This window comes from Agrilus planipennis, unplaced genomic scaffold, assembly GCF_000699045.2.
Source record: "Agrilus planipennis isolate EAB-ADULT unplaced genomic scaffold, Apla_2.0 scaffold143, whole genome shotgun sequence".
Lineage (NCBI taxonomy): Eukaryota > Metazoa > Arthropoda > Insecta > Coleoptera > Buprestidae > Agrilus > Agrilus planipennis.
The window spans coordinates 670,027-690,541 of record NW_020438887.1 but is presented as its reverse complement, the minus strand read 5'-3'; the positions used below and the strand labels follow the sequence as shown (position 1 = coordinate 690,541).

Below are 20,515 nucleotides of genomic sequence, written 5' to 3'. Positions count from 1 at the left end.
AAATTTTACTCATTTTTGTGGCCCATTTTTGTACTCTCATCGACCATGGTCTATTTAAAAAAAATGGTATTAACTCACCAGGTGGATTTTCCATTAAATACTTGGTTTTTGGCATAAGGGGTACTGGAGATCTTTCAATCATGTACAGAGTAATTCCTAATATGAATGAAAATAAACAAGACACTCCTGTGATAAATAATACATAATAGCCAATAATTTTCACTATAAGAAGAAATTTTTTTACAAAAACCGAATATTTTGAAATAAGTATAAACAAAGGCTACTTAATTTTTAGTACCCCAACTAATTCCCGATCTGCCACATACATATTTAGTCTCTTTGTCATACAAATAATTTTTAAATCGCCTCCATCGAGATTCGTGAGGACCTGGAGCGGTTCTTCTAGAGTAGTAAGATGATGTGCCAGAATTTCTAATAGATTGAGTGATTCTTTCTTGACTTGTCATGCTGCTATATTTTTTTCTTAGGAAAATGTGGAAAGTTGAAACTGAAAATGTTCATTATTCCAAATCACCCAAAAAAAATACATATTTCTTAGTACTCTAAAAAAATTACTTTTTGCACAGGAATTAAACCTTACATTAAACGTAAAAGTGTAAAAACCCACCCCAATCAACAAATACAAATTTCTCATCGCTTTGTACATATGAATGAAGTATGAATTATTTAAGCTGTTTTACTGATAAGCAAGGATACAAATGTTCATTCTATAAATATTTTTGGTTTGTCAATATGACAAATAACAATAAAATTATTTTACAACTAATTTTGTCATTCAGTTTTAGTGGAGAAAATTAAAATATTTCAAATTAATACATTCAAAATTAGCATTAAATTTTTCTGCGTGACTTTCTGTAATACTTTATCAATTAAATGCATATGGAGGGAAATATTTAAATATTGTATTGCAAGTAGATAAAATAGGTTTGCAAAGTTAAGCATATCGGTTTAGTGTGTTGCCTACGCTCCGGGACTTGAAATTAATTTTTATATTGTTTATATTTTCAGCTTGGTACAGAGACCCTCCATGACGCCATGATTTACATCACATGTTTGCATGACGTATCCGAAATTTTGTTCATTTCTGTCGTAGTCCCGATTGCAAATTAGCAGGAGTGGCGAGTCGTATATTAAAGCTCTAGCGTCGTGTTGAACCGGTTCGGAAGGATTTTATAGGAGGAACGGAATGTTATTAATACATGTTATCGATGTAGAACGAATTCTATACAAGTCCATAAACATAGTGAACTAGAGGTTTAGTGATTTCGGCTAGCAGTAGAGGTGGCACTTTTTCTTTCGGTGATGTGATGAGTGTGCAGTTACCATACATTTATCTCATAAACAAAATAGTGACAGAACGTTACGTGATTCGGTTCTATGTAGACTTTTCGTTTCGGAAATATTGTGTTTAGTTAGAATTAGACATTCCCTGGTTTATTTTTGTGCAAGTGCTTGCTCGTAGCCTGTTGAACAGTCTTTGAAAAACTGACTAGTGACTCGTGAAAACTCAAATTAAAAGGTTAATCAGGGCGAATCGATTCCCTGTTTAACACCAAGTAAATGTCGGATACAAAAGGATTTTTCATCACCAATGCCAAGTGTTAGTTTTTTTGACAAACGTAAGTGTACATTTCATCCCCCTTTTTTTAAGGTGTTCCTGCTTCATGGAAATGGCGGTTTTGTACAATTTCTTTATGCCTGTAAACATCAAATGTACACATCTGCCGTAACTATATGTATGATCCCGAAATTATTTTATTTTTTGTCTAGGGTTTGTATTTAGCAGAAACCGAGGGATGCAGCAATATCAAGACTTGATAGTCATTTAGCCATTTAGTGGGTACATATATTTGGGCACTTACATTAAAATTTTATTTAATCTTTAAATCGAACAATTTAACAGAAATTAATTAAACCTAGTTGGTTCTTAAGTTTCATAAAATTACAGGGTTGATATTTCATCTAAAATAATATCGAGTAGATTTAAAATTGAGCTATTGAAATTATCACAAAGAAATGTTTTATTTATTTGGTTACAAAGTTTTTATGGTGATATTATATTATTTCTTCGATTATGTTAGTTTGTTAATTTTTTGAGTTGGAAAATACATCTATAGAAAAATTTTAAATTTCACAATATTCTATTTAAATTGTCGGTTACCCACCTAAGGTACCCTTGATATTCCCAGTTAGGTTAGAATAGTTTCATTATTATCCTCTTTTTACAAAAATAAAACCTCATTCGTAATATCTAGTCATATTACACTAAATAATCGTAAATAACAACAGTTTTTATGAGCGAGTTGCTTTCTTTCGTATTTAATTCGGTATTAATTTAAAATAACCATATTGTTGTATACCTATTACGGTTAATATGCTTACTTCCTTGGCTAGTTTGTAAACTCGGTGGATAGTATATTATAAACAGTACAAATGTCTTGTTTTGACGGATCTGAGTTTAAGGTAGAAGAAGTCTACACTCACAAATTATGAAATAGATGACAACGACAATACCTATTTTGTGAGTGTTGTCATAATCTTATAATTCTAAGCATATCTGTCAAATCAGACATTTGGACAGTTTGTATACTATCAAAAATCCAGCTAGTGTACAAACTAGCCACGTAAGTATTTTGACGGTAATATGCATATACACTAGTGGTCAGTTAAGAACGGAACATTGGAATATCCCGTTGGTGGCATCATATTTTGAAAATTATAACGTGGTACCTTAAAGTATTCTGAAAACTACCTTAAACTAACGAAACTGCCAGAACCTTTTGAACAAAGCTTAGTAACCCTTAAAAGCTTTAAGTTTTTATTATGAATAATAGAAAATAATTATCTGTTGCATTAGTGTAGTGTTTATGGGTGCCTGTTTGATTTTACAGATCAGAAAATGTTCCAAGATCTCACGTAAACTGTTCTTCTTTTGGGGGGCCTCAGGACGAAAACGCAAAATGCCCACAATGCTTTCAACATTAGAAGAGGAAGCCAGTAATTTCGACGGCTTCCCTTCGCACGTTGACACTACTGCAATTACTGTGGTACCCCCAAGTCCACCAAAAAAGCCGCTCAAAACATTTGCCGATATACAGATATTGGTCCATCAGGGCCGGAAGCAAGATGTTAAAAACATCATAAGAAACAACAACTGGCCCGTAAACGACCCGATAAGGGGACACCTTTGGCCAGTTTTATGTTCTCAGCACATGAACAATAGTAAATCCATGGATGGATTCTATTGGGACATGGTTAAACAAGTATTTGGAACCAATGAGCTGTCTGACAAACCTGTATCATTACCGCCTTTTGTCGAACCGTCTCATTGTCATTCGTACTTTTTGACTCATCGTGGAAGATGTATTGCTGACAGAGTTGTGTCTGTGCTCGGTTATTCCTGTCCTGACATTGTCTACAGCCCGACGATTTATCCAATCTGTGCCATCCTCCTTCACTTCATGTCAGGTAAGCTTTACTTTATTCTCTCATTGTTTCTGTTTACTTATATTATCCAAAAATAACCGATACTTCAAAGTATACTGTGGTGAAGGAATAATTAGAGTAAAAAAGAGAGATTCACCCTTATAAATCCTTTTCCTGCGGACACGTGCTTCTCCCACGTCTATCGGTCGTTAATTAGAAGTGAAAAGAAACACGAATTCACTGAGAAAAGTTTTAGTGGTTACTAAAATAAGTCTCGTTTTAGTTTATTTACCCCAACTTGTACAGTACCCAACATAATTTACTGTTAAATGATTGAGTCAAACTTTTTCGATGTTTTCGAGTGTTCTGCGCGTCCTTACAGACATATGTAGCTTTCATATATAGGGTGTCCCAGTTATAATAATTAATATTTATACCACAGACTCCTACGGGCATTTGGAACATAAAATGTTATAACACTTTTGACTTTTGAAACAAAATAAAAAATTATAAAATTATAACAGTTTCGATGCCGGCCCTGCACAATCGCAAATTAATTACGATTGCCAGCTGATCGTAGAAAAATTCACCTTCAGTAGGTCGGAATCAGCTGCTTTTTGGGGTGATGTTATTGTTTATGTTTGGTATTAAGTTACGGATCAGCCGAAGAAAATGCACTCGCGTTAAGGTCCATTAGATGACTGAAACACGTTAGAAAAACTATGTACCTATCACAATCGAAAATCCCATGATCGTAAACTGAAGTGGACCTAATGTAGTCCATGACGTCGAGTATTATGTTATTTTAAATAGAAAAGAAATTTTAACAACTACGGAATAGTTAGAAGCGGTGCACAAACAACCCTCACCACCCAGCGTTTGGTAAAGGTTTGTAACATAACGTACTAGTGTACGAAAACAAATGTATGTGTTATGGTTGTAAAAGTTGAGACAAGATGCAGACCTACTTTGACCATTCACATGTGTTAAACGTTACTTTTGCCTGGCAGGGCTCATTAACCCCACGTGGGGTAATACAAGGGTGTGTCCAGAAGGACCAATTTTGGTTATTTTGTTTTCATTAAATGTAAAAAGCTAAGTATTGATATAACCTCGTATAATTACACTGCTGGAAGTGACTCGAAAACAAGGCACATAATGTTGTAGATTCTAACAGGTTGTTCAGTTCGCTTTGGATTGTTGTGGAATTTACTTGTTTGTTAGTGTTAGTTTATTTATTTAGTGGTCATTTCATAAAAGACTATTACAATAAGGACAATTAGTAGTGTGATAGTGCATTCTAGTAGGGTTCTTATTCAACCGTCAGTTGGTGGTGAGTTACATTACCAATGCCTATCGTATAATTCGAAATATTCCCGGTATCTGGGCCAAAATTCGCAGCAACTGGGTACGTCGCTGTCAGTGTTGCATTGAAGCGAATGGCGGACAATTTAAACATTTTTTATAAAAGGTACGCATTTCTTTTTCACTTTTACCTTTTTTTTACAAGGTGGAAGTGCATTCGGCTTCTTCCCGGTAGGTACTTGTTACATCCACACTAGATCAGCTGAGCGACGTTAGTCGCCTAGATCCAGGCCCGTAATGAAACAAATTGTACGTTCAAATTTACAAAGACGATTTGCGAGCTCAATTGTCATTAGATTGAAAAATTGTATAACACTTTTTTGTTGTATTTTGTGTCAGGAAGCCATGGTTTTTTTTTTAATTATTATAAATGGGACACCCTGTATGTGTCCTCACTGCGCGCAGTTTCGTCACGCACCCGGAAGCCGTGTGTCCAATCGTCCCGCACACATTTAATAAACGTGTTAGCGGAGACCTTTAGTTTGGTGACAGGCGAGCATTAATTATAAATTAATTTTAATTAAATTTGGCAATTTACCAAAGGCTTACTGGGAAAGTAAGCTATTTAGGCATTTTTTTATGAAGGTGCAATGTTATCAGCCCACACTGAACACCTTACAACACTTAGATAACCCGCTAAAAATTTAAAAAATTCATTAATTAATCTTAGCAATAATTTNAATTTAGGTGCAATGTTATCAGCCCACACTGAACACTTTACAACACTTAGATAACCCGCTAAAAATTTAAAAAATTCATTAATTAATCTTAGCAATAATTTAATTTAATTAGGAAAATAACTTAAAAATTAAATTAAATGGAAACAGGTAAAGGAGACTACCGAAATTGGCCTGTAAAGAGTGACTGAGATAATACACAAATGGTATATGTTCTGTCGAATTTAAACTTAGCTAGTCAGTGTATTGAAGATGCTCTCAGTGATATGGTATCTTTTGGATATACTCAAACACTAACTCTCATACCAGTGCCACCATATAGAGATTTCGATAGTCACCTTTTAGTATAATTCGTAAAATGGATTAGGTAAGGAGGAACCGGAATAAGTAATTAGAATGTGAGCATAAAAATAATCTATATTAGATAATGTAATTGTTCATGGAACATACGCTTAACGGTAACTTATTAATACCCACTTTATTTTCTTTTGCTTAAAGAACTTTTTTAAATTTTTTGAATTTTAATAATGAAGATTATCCTAGCAAAACTTTTGTGATATTTGCTATTANAATAATCTATATTAGATAATGTAATTGTTCATGGAACATACGCTTAACGGTAACTTATTAATACCCACTTTATTTTCTTTTGCTTAAAGAACTTTTTTAAATTTTTTGAATTTTAATAATGAAGATTATCCTAGCAAAACTTTTGTGATATTTGCTATTATTTTATTCAGTTTTCACTTTATTATTTTTTTTTTAATTCTGTTTTTAGAGTTGCTTTTTCGTAATATTTTTAATCATTAATATTGAGAATTAGAAGTGTCTAATGAGGTGAATAATACTGTAACATGATTAGTTATAAATTCGTGATAACGGGTATAGTATTTTATTTCTCTCCTGAATTTAAAATAGCTACCTCTATCTTTACTTCGTTCCAGTTCCTCCTTATGCAAACTTACGCTCAACATCATTTATTTGAACTGCTACTACAGGACTTAAATAATATTTTTGAAAATTAAAAGGGAAGTAGTATTCTTGAATTTCTTGATTGGGATAGTAACTGATATTCCCTAAATGATCTTCATCAGCTGGTTTATTAGGGTGACAGTAAACCCATATTTTCTTCAAAGAAAACAGGAGGAGCTTTATTTTTTTAACTTTATCTGACATATTAAATAGAAAAACTAAATCGGACCTTTCTGTTTGTGGAAGCCTTTATTAGTTTTTTAAGTTCTTCTGGCATTTTATCAGGTAAAGCACCATAATATTTTGGTACCCAACCCGGATGCTATAACAGAAATCAGAATAAATAGTTTTCCTAAAAGATAGTGGTTAATTAACATACTTTGTTTAGTTTTAAATAAATACAGGGTGACTTTGAACCATAAGTTGGTTGAGCACATGGACCTAAAGCATCTCTTCTAAAGATGCAACTCTTATTGTGATCTTTAGGGTTTTCTTTTTCACAATCCACATAATTGTCTGCATTTTTTGAGACTGCATCGTCATAGACTGCATGAAATACGGTTTTTCATTTTTCAATAATATCGCGCAAACAAAAGTTTTGGAAATAATACAAGAAAAATGAAATTATTTGTCCAACATATAATATAATTCCCAAGAAAAAGGTGAGATATCCGGAAATTGTGGTTCAAAACGAAATAATGCTTATTATTCATTTTAACGCAATGGATTAAAGAAATAATTAGTTTTCGAAATCGTTATAATTAACAACTTGTTTATTGTTAGAATAACTACTGACATGAATAAAAGTCGCATGTGACTGCATTAAAACCGTACCTTCAAAAAAATCGTTAACTGTTTTCGAATGAACACTACTTTCAATACCATTATAATACCATATAAGGGGCATTTCAGGATATTTGTTAGGAAGAAAAGTAAATCCTACGAAAAAAAATTGTTATTGTTTATAATATAAAAATAATAATGAAATTACTGCTAATTAAAATCATTAGCGTAATAATAAATAACAGGAAGAAGTTGAATATAAATGAAAAAACTACGGCCGATAACACTATGAAAATGAAGTGGTTAATAAGTTTTTTAAAAAACGTTTTCTCTTTAGAAAATTTTACTCATTTTTGTGGCCCATTTTTGTACTCTCATCGACCATGGTCTATTTAAAAAAAATGGTATTAACTCACCAGGTGGATTTTCCATTAAATACTTGGTTTTTGGCATAAGGGGTACTGGAGATCTTTCAATCATGTACAGAGTAATTCCTAATATGAATGAAAATAAACAAGACACTCCTGTGATAAATAATACATAATAGCCAATAATTTTCACTATAAGAAGAAATTTTTTTACAAAAACCGAATATTTTGAAATAAGTATAAACAAAGGCTACTTAATTTTTAGTACCCCAACTAATTCCCGATCTGCCACATACATATTTAGTCTCTTTGTCATACAAATAATNACGTTAGTCGCCTAGATCCAGGCCCGTAATGAAACAAATTGTACGTTCAAATTTACAAAGACGATTTGCGAGCTCAATTGTCACTGGATTGAAAAATTGTATAACACTTTTTTGTTGTATTTTGTGTCAGGAAGCCATGGTTTTTTTTTTAATTATTATAAATGGGACACCCTGTATGTGTCCTCACTGCGCGCAGTTTCGTCACGCACCCGGAAGCCGTGTGTCCAATCGTCCCGCACACATTTAATAAACGTGTTAGCGGAGACCTTTAGTTTGGTGACAGGCGAGCATTAATTATAAATTAATTTTAATTAAATTTGGCAATTTACCAAAGGCTTACTGGGAAAGTAAGCTATTTAGGCATTTTTTTATGAAAATTAGACAGTAAAATAAATAAATAGAGTAGGCGTTTTCCAGCAAGTGCAACTTTAGGTACTTTTTGAAACGGAAAAGTAAGTACCTACATAATTTGGTTTTAATCGCTTGTTTATTGTTTCAATATTAATTTTCCCTAATTTGTCTAAAAATAAGCGAATCAAGGTGAATAACCAGATGTGATTCATTAATTTCAAACAATATGAGCTCATACGTACGTTACATGTATGTATGTTGCTATCTCACAGCGCGTAATAACGATCAATAAAGTTGTATACGCACGAAATGGATGTTAGGTTTTATCGTTTTGTTTTGACTAACTCTGTTATTTAATTTTTGTTGTTTCTACATTAAAATTAGCTACATTAACTCGTACAGGTAACAAAAAAAAACACTATTATTTAAATAAACACACGCCGTTATAACTACAACAGAATTTTTTTAAACTGCGGAAATTTAATTGTATATGCTCAACGTTAATAACAGTTGACTGCTATATATGTTGTTGCTTTACTAGATGTGGGAATGAAAAAACAAATCGACAGAATGAATACATGACTGTGGAAACCAAACATTCAATCGTTGAAAACTATTTTTAAATTATTTGATATTTTGCACAATGTATTTAGCAATCAACGAAACCATTCCCAACCTAACCAAACCTAAATCATATGACAATCAGAAAATCCTCTCTCATCATAACCTAACCTAAACCCAAGTCTATAGCATATCATACATGTCACCATAATTTATGGTAGATGCTAGTGCATTACGCGTAAATGGCACTTCACACAAGCCAATCAAAGAATCCTATCTCAGCAAGTAAACTTGAGCACTTCGCAATCGGGTAAAACCATTTCCATCATAATCTACTCTAAACCCGTAGTGCATAACACTTCTAACAAGCCAACCAAATTTAAATCTAAAGTGCATAGCAATTTTCACAAGCCAATCAGGAATTCTCGCTCATCATAACCTATTATAAGTCAGGCAGTTCCGGAACCTACCCTAACTTTCAGACAAGCCACTCATCCTTTATCACCACAATCCAACCTAAACCCCTAATTCTTGCAAGCCAATCAGGGAATTCTTTCTCATCATAACTTATCGTACGTCAGCTAATTTGAAAACCTAACGTAAATCAATTGTGGATAATACTCAGACAAACCAATCAGGAAACTTTTCTCCATAGCATTCTATCCTAAATCGTAAGTGCATAGCACCTCACACAAGCCAATGAGGAATTCCTCTTTTATCAAAACCTATTGTAAACCAGAAAAATATTAGACAAGCCAATCATCGTTTTCCACCACAATCCAACCTAAACCCTTAATTCTCACAAGCCAATTAAGGAATTCTTTCTCATCATAACTTATCGTGAATCAGCTAAATCCAGAACTTCCCCTAAACCCATAGCGTATAATACTGCAGATAAACCAATCAGGAAAGCCTTGTCTACCGTAACGTAACCTAAACCCTTTCTGCATAGCAACTCACACAAGGCAAGCAGGGAATCCTTTCTCATCCTACACTATTGTAAATTAGCAAATTCCATAACGTATCCTAAACCCATTCTGCAAGCAAGTACATCAAGAAAGCCTTTTCCACTACAACCCAACCTAACTCTTTTAGTACATAGTACTTCACACAAACCATTCAGGGAATCCGCTCTCATTTTAACCTATCGTAAGTCCAAGGTGCATAGCATTTCGTAATATGAATTAGGATTCCTTCAAACCAAAGCTAATGTATTTAGTTTGTTTCATTCTTTTGTTAGAAATATCAATATTTAACTAATTCCAGAATGTCCAATCGTCCGTTATCTCAGATATATATTTCCTTTATAAACCTTCCTGTTCTAAAAATAAGGCACTGTAAAACTAGCAACAATAGTAGCCTGGTGAAATCGACGCTAGAAGTAATTGTTTCCTTAGATAAATACACTCTTCTTTATNGCGTGACTTTCTGTAATACTTTATCAATTAAATGCATATGGAGGGAAATATTTAAATATTGTATTGCAAGTAGATAAAATAGGTTTGCAAAGTTAAGCATATCGGTTTAGTGTGTTGCCTACGCTCCGGGACTTGAAATTAATTTTTATATTGTTTATATTTTCAGCTTGGTACAGAGACCCTCCATGACGCCATGATTTACATCACATGTTTGCATGACGTATCCGAAATTTTGTTCATTTCTGTCGTAGTCCCGATTGCAAATTAGCAGGAGTGGCGAGTCGTATATTAAAGCTCTAGCGTCGTGTTGAACCGGTTCGGAAGGATTTTATAGGAGGAACGGAATGTTATTAATACATGTTATCGATGTAGAACGAATTCTATACAAGTCCATAAACATAGTGAACTAGAGGTTTAGTGATTTCGGCTAGCAGTAGAGGTGGCACTTTTTCTTTCGGTGATGTGATGAGTGTGCAGTTACCATACATTTATCTCATAAACAAAATAGTGACAGAACGTTACGTGATTCGGTTCTATGTAGACTTTTCGTTTCGGAAATATTGTGTTTAGTTAGAATTAGACATTCCCTGGTTTATTTTTGTGCAAGTGCTTGCTCGTAGCCTGTTGAACAGTCTTTGAAAAACTGACTAGTGACTCGTGAAAACTCAAATTAAAAGGTTAATCAGGGCGAATCGATTCCCTGTTTAACACCAAGTAAATGTCGGATACAAAAGGATTTTTCATCACCAATGCCAAGTGTTAGTTTTTTTGACAAACGTAAGTGTACATTTCATCCCCCTTTTTTTAAGGTGTTCCTGCTTCATGGAAATGGCGGTTTTGTACAATTTCTTTATGCCTGTAAACATCAAATGTACACATCTGCCGTAACTATATGTATGATCCCGAAATTATTTTATTTTTTGTCTAGGGTTTGTATTTAGCAGAAACCGAGGGATGCAGCAATATCAAGACTTGATAGTCATTTAGCCATTTAGTGGGTACATATATTTGGGCACTTACATTAAAATTTTATTTAATCTTTAAATCGAACAATTTAACAGAAATTAATTAAACCTAGTTGGTTCTTAAGTTTCATAAAATTACAGGGTTGATATTTCATCTAAAATAATATCGAGTAGATTTAAAATTGAGCTATTGAAATTATCACAAAGAAATGTTTTATTTATTTGGTTACAAAGTTTTTATGGTGATATTATATTATTTCTTCGATTATGTTAGTTTGTTAATTTTTTGAGTTGGAAAATACATCTATAGAAAAATTTTAAATTTCACAATATTCTATTTAAATTGTCGGTTACCCACCTAAGGTACCCTTGATATTCCCAGTTAGGTTAGAATAGTTTCATTATTATCCTCTTTTTACAAAAATAAAACCTCATTCGTAATATCTAGTCATATTACACTAAATAATCGTAAATAACAACAGTTTTTATGAGCGAGTTGCTTTCTTTCGTATTTAATTCGGTATTAATTTAAAATAACCATATTGTTGTATACCTATTACGGTTAATATGCTTACTTCCTTGGCTAGTTTGTAAACTCGGTGGATAGTATATTATAAACAGTACAAATGTCTTGTTTTGACAGATCTGAGTTTAAGGTAGAAGAAGTCTACACTCACAAATTATGAAATAGATGACAACGACAATACCTATTTTGTGAGTGTTGTCATAATCTTATAATTCTAAGCATATCTGTCAAATCAGACATTTGGACAGTTTGTATACTATCAAAAATCCAGCTAGTGTACAAACTAGCCACGTAAGTATTTTGACGGTAATATGCATATACACTAGTGGTCAGTTAAGAACGGAACATTGGAATATCCCGTTGGTGGCATCATATTTTGAAAATTATAACGTGGTACCTTAAAGTATTCTGAAAACTACCTTAAACTAACGAAACTGCCAGAACCTTTTGAACAAAGCTTAGTAACCCTTAAAAGCTTTAAGTTTTTATTATGGATAATAGAAAATAATTATCTGTTGCATTAGTGTAGTGTTTATGGGTGCCTGTTTGATTTTACAGATCAGAAAATGTTCCAAGATCTCACGTAAACTGTTCTTCTTTTGGGGGGCCTCAGGACGAAAACGCAAAATGCCCACAATGCTTTCAACATTAGAAGAGGAAGCCAGTAATTTCGACGGCTTCCCTTCGCACGTTGACACTACTGCAATTACTGTGGTACCCCCAAGTCCACCAAAAAAGCCGCTCAAAACATTTGCCGATATACAGATATTGGTCCATCAGGGCCGGAAGCAAGATGTTAAAAACATCATAAGAAACAACAACTGGCCCGTAAACGACCCGATAAGGGGACACCTTTGGCCAGTTTTATGTTCTCAGCACATGAACAATAGTAAATCCATGGATGGATTCTATTGGGACATGGTTAAACAAGTATTTGGAACCAATGAGCTGTCTGACAAACCTGTATCATTACCGCCTTTTGTCGAACCGTCTCATTGTCATTCGTACTTTTTGACTCATCGTGGAAGATGTATTGCTGACAGAGTTGTGTCTGTGCTCGGTTATTCCTGTCCTGACATTGTCTACAGCCCGACGATTTATCCAATCTGTGCCATCCTCCTTCACTTCATGTCAGGTAAGCTTTACTTTATTCTCTCATTGTTTCTGTTTACTTATATTATCCAAAAATAACCGATACTTCAAAGTATACTGTGGTGAAGGAATAATTAGAGTAAAAAAGAGAGATTCACCCTTATAAATCCTTTTCCTGCGGACACGTGCTTCTCCCACGTCTATCGGTCGTTAATTAGAAGTGAAAAGAAACACGAATTCACTGAGAAAAGTTTTAGTGGTTACTAAAATAAGTCTCGTTTTAGTTTATTTACCCCAACTTGTACAGTACCCAACATAATTTACTGTTAAATGATTGAGTCAAACTTTTTCGATGTTTTCGAGTGTTCTGCGCGTCCTTACAGACATATGTAGCTTTCATATATAGGGTGTCCCAGTTATAATAATTAATATTTATACCACAGACTCCTACGGGCATTTGGAACATAAAATGTTATAACACTTTTGANCCAGAACTTCCCCTAAACCCATAGCGTATAATACTGCAGATAAACCAATCAGGAAAGCCTTGTCTACCGTAACGTAACCTAAACCCTTTCTGCATAGCAACTCACACAAGGCAAGCAGGGAATCCTTTCTCATCCTACACTATTGTAAATTAGCAAATTCCATAACGTATCCTAAACCCATTCTGCAAGCAAGTACATCAAGAAAGCCTTTTCCACTACAACCCAACCTAACTCTTTTAGTACATAGTACTTCACACAAACCATTCAGGGAATCCGCTCTCATTTTAACCTATCGTAAGTCCAAGGTGCATAGCATTTCGTAATATGAATTAGGATTCCTTCAAACCAAAGCTAATGTATTTAGTTTGTTTCATTCTTTTGTTAGAAATATCAATATTTAACTAATTCCAGAATGTCCAATCGTCCGTTATCTCAGATATATATTTCCTTTATAAACCTTCCTGTTCTAAAAATAAGGCACTGTAAAACTAGCAACAATAGTAGCCTGGTGAAATCGACGCTAGAAGTAATTGTTTCCTTAGATAAATACACTCTTCTTTATTTAGTTTTGCATAAAAATTTACATATAGCATATTACTGTATAAACCAATAGTACATAGCATGTTACTGTATAAACCAATAGCACTACGCGGAAATTGATTTATAATTTTTATTATAATATTAATCTTTTACTTAAAGTTTTAACAATTTTAAATTCTTATAAAAATTTTTGATTAGTTTTTTATTCTCTTATTTTAATAAAAAAAAAGGTGCTACTCTAGAACAATGCTAAACGTGTCTTGTTTTGAAGACCAACATTTAGGTATTTTTAGTGCCTACATAAAATAATAATTGGCGAAACGACCTTCTAAAAGATTATTTTTAATTTTTAAAATAAGGAATATAAGTCTCCATTAGTATATCCAATAAAATATATGAAAAAGTCAAAAGTAATTTTATCATTTAACAAGTTATGTAAATCAATAGAGAAATATTTGAATATCTTGTTTTCATAGAATTGTGTGCTAATAAACTACAGTAATTGTAATGTTTTGACAGTAAGCACAATGTTTTCATAATTATATATGTGCTCTTTTGGTATAATACATCCACAGGGAGATTCATGGGGCAACTATAGATTCTCATCATAAATATCCAATTCAAATTCTTAGGTTTCTTTATACACTGACATCAAAAAAGTTCGAATAAAATTTACTTATATAAAGTAATATGTATGGTTGCTTATTATTTGGACAGTTTTGAAATACCAAAAAAGTGTTTTGTTGCGCATAGGTGTAGCAGTATTCACTGTTATTTCCTGTTATTACTGAAACGTCTAGGTAATTTTCGGTCATCAGGTTAATTAAGTAAAATTTATGACACTCATGTATGCGTGTGTGTAGGCGTTTGTGTAGTAGACCTGCGCGATTTTAAGTGCATATTCATTTCTTGGCTAATGTTTAATTATAAACATTTAGGAATAACCCACAGTCCTAACTTATTGTAGATACATGTTTTTCAACGATGCAACTTCTCCCAGACGAATTTTCCTTTCGAGGGCCAAAATATTTACATACCTATTTAGATATACAGGATGTTTTGATCTTAGAAAACGGTACATGCAATGATAAAATATCGAAAAGTGCGGAGGTTTTTTAATTTAAAAATAATTACTAATAAATAAAGAATTATTAGTCATTATTGTTGACGTGGAAAAACTGGAATTCCATAGTGACATAAATACAGCAAAGTTTAAGAAATATTTCAATGTTTTACCAATAAAAGCATAAAAAGCCTGTATCTGGAAAAGGAATCTTTCTGTATGATGGTTTTTAGGTTTTTATTTTCTTTAAAAATGTCTTCAGAATAACTATAAGATATCGTCATGCAACATCCTGTATTCAGGATGGACTAATTTTGACGTCTGCTCTTGGTAATTTAATAATTACAATCAAATTGGTCGCAGGACTCTTGTAATGTATATTAAAAGTGAGTGTTATTCAGTCAAAGAACACACCCTACATTATTATTCTATATTACACTCTTATAAAAAGTGTGTCACTTACTTTTTTTAATATTAATTTCATAAAACGGAGTCCAGTATCTTTCAATACTGACGCTGTTTCCAAATGTACTTCATGTCATTTTATTCTCATCCTACTAAGAACCGAAATTCAATTAAAAAAGTAATAAGCAATCGTCCAGCGATTTCACTTTCAAGAATAATTTCAGATCATCCACATACAGAAAAATTGAAAAATTAAATTTAAATCATGACAAATAGTATACAAATAACAACGGGCCTGGGAACTCCTGAGGCCACCAATATATCGAAGTAAAAATGTTGTATTTGGCATTCGTCGTCATCGGAAAACTAGCAATCAATGAAATTAACATGAACGCCAGGATAACTCAGGTTTTTTATGAATGATGATTGACGGTATCGAATCATTTTAATTCATTATTTACTCTGAAATTAGCAATTGTCACATAAACAAACCTTGCTTCGAACTTACTCCAAACTCCTGAAGTTCTAGTACTTGCAAAAAGTTTCACTTTATATATATTGACTATTTGAAAGCCAAAAGAAGCTTAAAAGTTTCCTTAGAGTTGTAATTATAGTGAAAAAATTTCATTCAAAAGNCCGTAACTATATGTATGATCCCGAAATTATTTTATTTTTTGTCTAGGGTTTGTATTTAGCAGAAACCGAGGGATGCAGCAATATCAAGACTTGATAGTCATTTAGCCATTTAGTGGGTACATATATTTGGGCACTTACATTAAAATTTTATTTAATCTTTAAATCGAACAATTTAACAGAAATTAATTAAACCTAGTTGGTTCTTAAGTTTCATAAAATTACAGGGTTGATATTTCATCTAAAATAATATCGAGTAGATTTAAAATTGAGCTATTGAAATTATCACAAAGAAATGTTTTATTTATTTGGTTACAAAGTTTTTATGGTGATATTATATTATTTCTTCGATTATGTTAGTTTGTTAATTTTTTGAGTTGGAAAATACATCTATAGAAAAATTTTAAATTTCACAATATTCTATTTAAATTGTCGGTTACCCACCTAAGGTACCCTTGATATTCCCAGTTAGGTTAGAATAGTTTCATTATTATCCTCTTTTTACAAAAATAAAACCTCATTCGTAATATCTAGTCATATTACACTAAATAATCGTAAATAACAACAGTTTTTATGAGCGAGTTGCTTTCTTTCGTATTTAATTCGGTATTAATTTAAAATAACCATATTGTTGTATACCTATTACGGTTAATATGCTTACTTCCTTGGCTAGTTTGTAAACTCGGTGGATAGTATATTATAAACAGTCCAAATGTCTTGTTTTGACGGATCTGAGTTTAAGGTAGAAGAAGTCTACACTCACAAATTATGAAATAGATGACAACGACAATACCTATTTTGTGAGTGTTGTCATAATCTTATAATTCTAAGCATATCTGTCAAATCAGACATTTGGACAGTTTGTATACTATCAAAAATCCAGCTAGTGTACAAACTAGCCACGTAAGTATTTTGACGGTAATATGCATATACACTAGTGGTCAGTTAAGAACGGAACATTGGAATATCCCGTTGGTGGCATCATATTTTGAAAATTATAACGTGGTACCTTAAAGTATTCTGAAAACTACCTTAAACTAACGAAACTGCCAGAACCTTTTGAACAAAGCTTAGTAACCCTTAAAAGCTTTAAGTTTTTATTATGGATAATAGAAAATAATTATCTGTTGCATTAGTGTAGTGTTTATGGGTGCCTGTTTGATTTTACAGATCAGAAAATGTTCCAAGATCTCACGTAAACTGTTCTTCTTTTGGGGGGCCTCAGGACGAAAACGCAAAATGCCCACAATGCTTTCAACATTAGAAGAGGAAGCCAGTAATTTNTAACCGACATTGTATATATTGTGTATTGTGTAAATAAAATTGTATATAAAACAAATCTACAGTCCATTACTTCTTCGAAGTGATTTCACCAAATTAGTAAACCGGCGGGATACCGCCATATCGAACAATATCCTCATCATCCGCCTATAACACCACATTTCGAACGCAAGTACCCGGCAAATTTTTAATTATATTGAAGGAATATATCTGCCGCAGCTCTTATTACATTAAAATAGTCTACAGGGGCGTCATTGCATGTAGAATTCAGGATTCACTGTAGCTACGGATTCCCATACCTCGGAAATCATAATTGTATTTTTTCAGGTACTTATTTGTAGATAGACAGAAGGAGATACAATCTCATAAATCCGATAGCTCGATAATTTAACAGATAAGAAATAAGCGAGGACATAAACAATATACTCATCAGGGCTTGTTCTGTCCTTGGTTCCTTTTTTCGTTTTGATATAATCCTACTAGGCTTGGAAAGGAACATAATAAACATGATGACGCCCTTGCACGTATGAAAAGAATGTTGGTATAATTCATATTTTCTATATTTCAAGAGTGTTCAATGTGCGTTTGCTTGTTTCAATCTCTCCTTTCTAGTTTGATTCGTAGATGACGTAAGCCTTCAATTATTTTATAATAAGAATATTTGCCGATTAATAATATAATAATCATTATAATGTAGTGCTCTAACGTAGACATGTTTGTAATGGAAATCAGTGAATCAATCTCTTCTGATGATACGATTTTTGGAAAGTAGCTGAGTAATGTCTAATTAAAGTATTAAATTAACTAAATTTTGTGCTCAGAATGTTGTCGTTTAATTGGAATTTTTAATTAAAAATCAAAAATATTGACGTACTTAGATGAGAAATCTTTATTGATCTCTGTACTATTTATAAGCATTTAAATGACAAATATTCACCTTCAGTAGGTCGGAATCAGCTGCTTTTTGGGGTAATATTATTGTTTATGTTTGGTCTTAAGTTACGGATCAGCCGAAGAAAATGCACTCGCGTTATGGTCCATTAGATGACTGGAACATGTTAGAAAAACTACGTATCTATCACAATCGAGAATCCCATGATCGTAAACTGAAGTGTACCTAATGTGACCCATGACGTCGAGTACTATTTTAAATAGGAAAGAAATTATAACGACTACGGAATAGTTAGAAGCGGTGCACAAACAACCCTGACCACCCAGCGTTTGGTAAAGGTTTTGTAACATAACGTACTAGTGTACAAAAACAACTGTATGTGTTATGGTTGTAAAAGTTGAGACAAGATGCAGACCTACTTTGGCCAGCTCATTCTGGCGTTAGTTTTGCCTGGCAGGGCTCATTAACCCCACGTGGAGTAATACAAGGGTGTGTCCAGAAAGGTTATTTTGTTTTCATTAAATGTAAAAAGCTAAATATTGATATAACCTCGTATAATTACACTGCTGGAAGTGACGGGAATAAATACACTTAATGTCGTAGTTTCTAACAGGTTGTTCAGTTTGCTTTGGATTGTTGTGGAATTTACTTGTTTGTTAGTGTTAGTTTATTTATTTAGTGGTCATTTCATAAAAGACTATTACAATAAGGACAATTAGTAGTGTGATAGTGCATTCTAGTACGGTTCTTATTCAATAGAGGAAAACTGATACACCGTTCGTACTTCTTTATTTGCTTTTTTTTCTAAATTCACCTTTATTTTTCTACTCGAGAAAAGTTCGGGATGATGTTAAATTGCAAAAATATAATTTGTTGTTTATGGCAGTAAAGTTTTGAAGGAATCATACAGAACTTTTTTAAAAGGTAGAAGAACTAACTCGTAAAATATAATGAAACATAGTCAATAAAACCGGTAAGTGATGCGAACGAACAAAAAATTGGTTAAGAAACAGCAAAATTCTGTGTTAAGTGTTTTAAAAAAATCCTACACATACATAAGTATATATAGAGCTTTAAACACGTTACACATTCCCCTAAAACGTCGAAGGAACAGTAGCCAACAATTCGATAATTACAACTTTAAGATTTTTAATACGAACATACAAACGTAATTGAAATTTTTCTTATCTCGAGCAACATATAGACACCATATTTAAAAATTTAATTTCTTACATCTAAAACTGTAATAACACACAGCATCATTGAACTATATATATATAACATGTATATGTGTACATATACACACACATAAAAGAAAAAACGTTAGAAAAATGCTGATTGTTCGAAAAATCGAGTTGGTGCCGGAAAATATGCACCAATTCTCGATAATGCTGGTTCTTTAATAATGGTGGTTGACAAACCGAGTCCATCAAGCCAACATGCCTGAAGATAACCATTCGTCATCTGCTAACTGTTAACACACACCATCATAACAATCTTGGTTTTTATATGGTATCGTCATCGACATGCAATACCTGTTGTGTGGTAGCTATATAAACTGTCCCAAAGTAAATACAGAGAGAGAAAAAAAAAAATCAAAAATAGAGATGAAGGGACAGAGAGCTAGCGTGAACGAGCTAAAGGAATCGGAATGGCCGCAACAGCGCGGTGCAGGAGCTTCACAACACTCACATTCTTTCATTCTAATAAAATAATACATTTTTGGTATAAGTATGTATGCACTAGGGCTGCGCAAATTATCCGATTATTTTTACTTTTTAAATCAAATTGTTCATAAAGGAAATACTTAATAATCACATAAAGATAATAATATATTTTCTGATTGAAGGTCCCTGCAAACTTTTCTGAAAAGGTTTATTTCTATAATCCATGGTCTAATAAAAACGCTTCTGTTTCTGCCATTTTGTTTGCTATCAAAAAAATATTTGCTGTTAATTCGTCTAGAAAATTTATTATCTTTATGTGGCTATCTTTGGTTGTGATTTTTACGGTTGCGCTTAGGGTTACGGTTAAGGTCAACCTTAAGCCTCTGTTACACTGCGCGTGGATTGCCAATTCACGCTCCAGGTAACGTGTTCGCGAGCTTTTTCACGGTGGCAGCGCGCGCGTGGAATATCGATCTACGCTCAACGCGCCGTGTAATATGACCTTTACAGTTACGTTTAAAATAACGTTCTGTAATGGTTAGATAATAAATTCTGTAAAGCAAAAACACAAATTCTAAACCAAAATAAAAATAATGTGTAACACTTCTATAAACCAAATGCAGTGGGTACCAAAATAGTAAATTAAAAAAGTCAAAAGTCAATTTATAGTAACCACAACCGCTGTAATACTGGTT

At 32.9% G+C, this 20,515-nt stretch overlaps 5 protein-coding genes across 16 annotated transcripts in view; 3 read left to right on the top strand and 2 right to left on the bottom strand.

Moving 5' to 3' along the window:
- LOC108737426 (sodium/potassium-transporting ATPase subunit beta-like) overlaps nucleotides 1-770 on the bottom strand; it is a 3,077-nt gene extending 2,307 nt beyond the window's left edge. Inside the window, exons 1-3 of one of the 8 annotated variants that reach the window (XR_003232589.1) lie at nucleotides 602-769; nucleotides 299-508; nucleotides 79-222 (exon numbers count right to left, since the gene is read on the bottom strand). Coding sequence is in view for 1 of the 8 variants with exons in the window: in XM_025981685.1 (XP_025837470.1) it covers nucleotides 79-222; nucleotides 299-467 (313 nt within the window). In the remaining 7 variants the exon portion in view is untranslated. The other 7 variants (XR_003232590.1, XR_003232591.1, XR_003232593.1 and 4 more) reach the window with 7 other exon arrangements.
- LOC108737424 (queuine tRNA-ribosyltransferase accessory subunit 2) overlaps nucleotides 1-1,114 on the top strand; it is a 5,567-nt gene extending 4,453 nt beyond the window's left edge. For both annotated transcript variants that reach the window (XM_025981684.1, XM_025981683.1), the window contains exon 7: nucleotides 1,030-1,114. The gene's annotated coding sequence lies outside the window, so the exon portion shown is untranslated. The remainder of the gene's footprint in view (nucleotides 1-1,029) is intronic.
- A 17-nt stretch (nucleotides 1,115-1,131) lies between these two features.
- On the top strand, nucleotides 1,132-3,560 carry LOC112906780. Its single transcript, XM_025981686.1, has 2 exons — nucleotides 1,132-1,640; nucleotides 2,913-3,560. Exon 2 carries the CDS (start codon nucleotides 2,982-2,984, stop codon nucleotides 3,543-3,545), a length of 564 nt encoding a protein of 187 aa, XP_025837471.1. The 5' UTR covers nucleotides 1,132-1,640; nucleotides 2,913-2,981; the 3' UTR covers nucleotides 3,546-3,560.
- A 1,829-nt stretch (nucleotides 3,561-5,389) lies between these two features.
- LOC112906783 (sodium/potassium-transporting ATPase subunit beta-1-like) lies at nucleotides 5,390-7,904 on the bottom strand. The gene is made up of 6 exons (XM_025981691.1): nucleotides 7,661-7,904; nucleotides 7,296-7,400; nucleotides 6,841-7,007; nucleotides 6,691-6,783; nucleotides 6,455-6,617; nucleotides 5,390-5,448 (listed from the first exon to the last, which is right to left on the bottom strand). Exons 1-6 carry the CDS (start codon nucleotides 7,722-7,724, stop codon nucleotides 5,390-5,392), a joined length of 651 nt encoding a protein of 216 aa, XP_025837476.1. The 5' UTR covers nucleotides 7,725-7,904.
- Nucleotides 7,905-10,477: 2,573 nt separating this feature from the next.
- LOC108737422 (TBC1 domain family member 24) overlaps nucleotides 10,478-20,515 on the top strand; it is a 94,570-nt gene continuing 84,532 nt past the window's right edge. Inside the window, exons 1-2 of one of the 4 annotated variants that reach the window (XM_025981701.1) lie at nucleotides 10,478-11,045; nucleotides 12,318-12,894. In XM_025981701.1, the coding sequence (XP_025837486.1) occupies nucleotides 12,387-12,894 (508 nt within the window). In that variant the 5' untranslated portion in view covers nucleotides 10,478-11,045; nucleotides 12,318-12,386. The remainder of the gene's footprint in view (nucleotides 11,046-12,317; nucleotides 12,895-20,515) is intronic. The other 3 variants (XM_025981699.1, XM_025981697.1, XM_025981700.1) reach the window with 3 other exon arrangements.

Bases quoted from the DNA above. Each gene is read 5' to 3' on its own strand.
- LOC112906783 (XM_025981691.1), bottom strand. From the start codon at position 7,724: ATGATTGAAAGATCTCCAGTACCCCTTATGCCAAAAACCAAGTATTTA. The intron at 6,618-6,690 runs GTCCGATTTAGT...TTTTCTTTGAAG, and splicing joins AGGCTTCCACAAACAGAAAG to AAAATATGGGTTTACTGTCA. The intron at 5,449-6,454 runs GTAAGTTTGCAT...TTAAATTTTTAG, and splicing joins TCAAATAAATGATGTTGAGC to CGGGTTATCTAAGTGTTGTA.
- LOC112906780 (XM_025981686.1), top strand. From the start codon at position 2,982: ATGCCCACAATGCTTTCAACATTAGAAGAGGAAGCCAGTAATTTCGAC.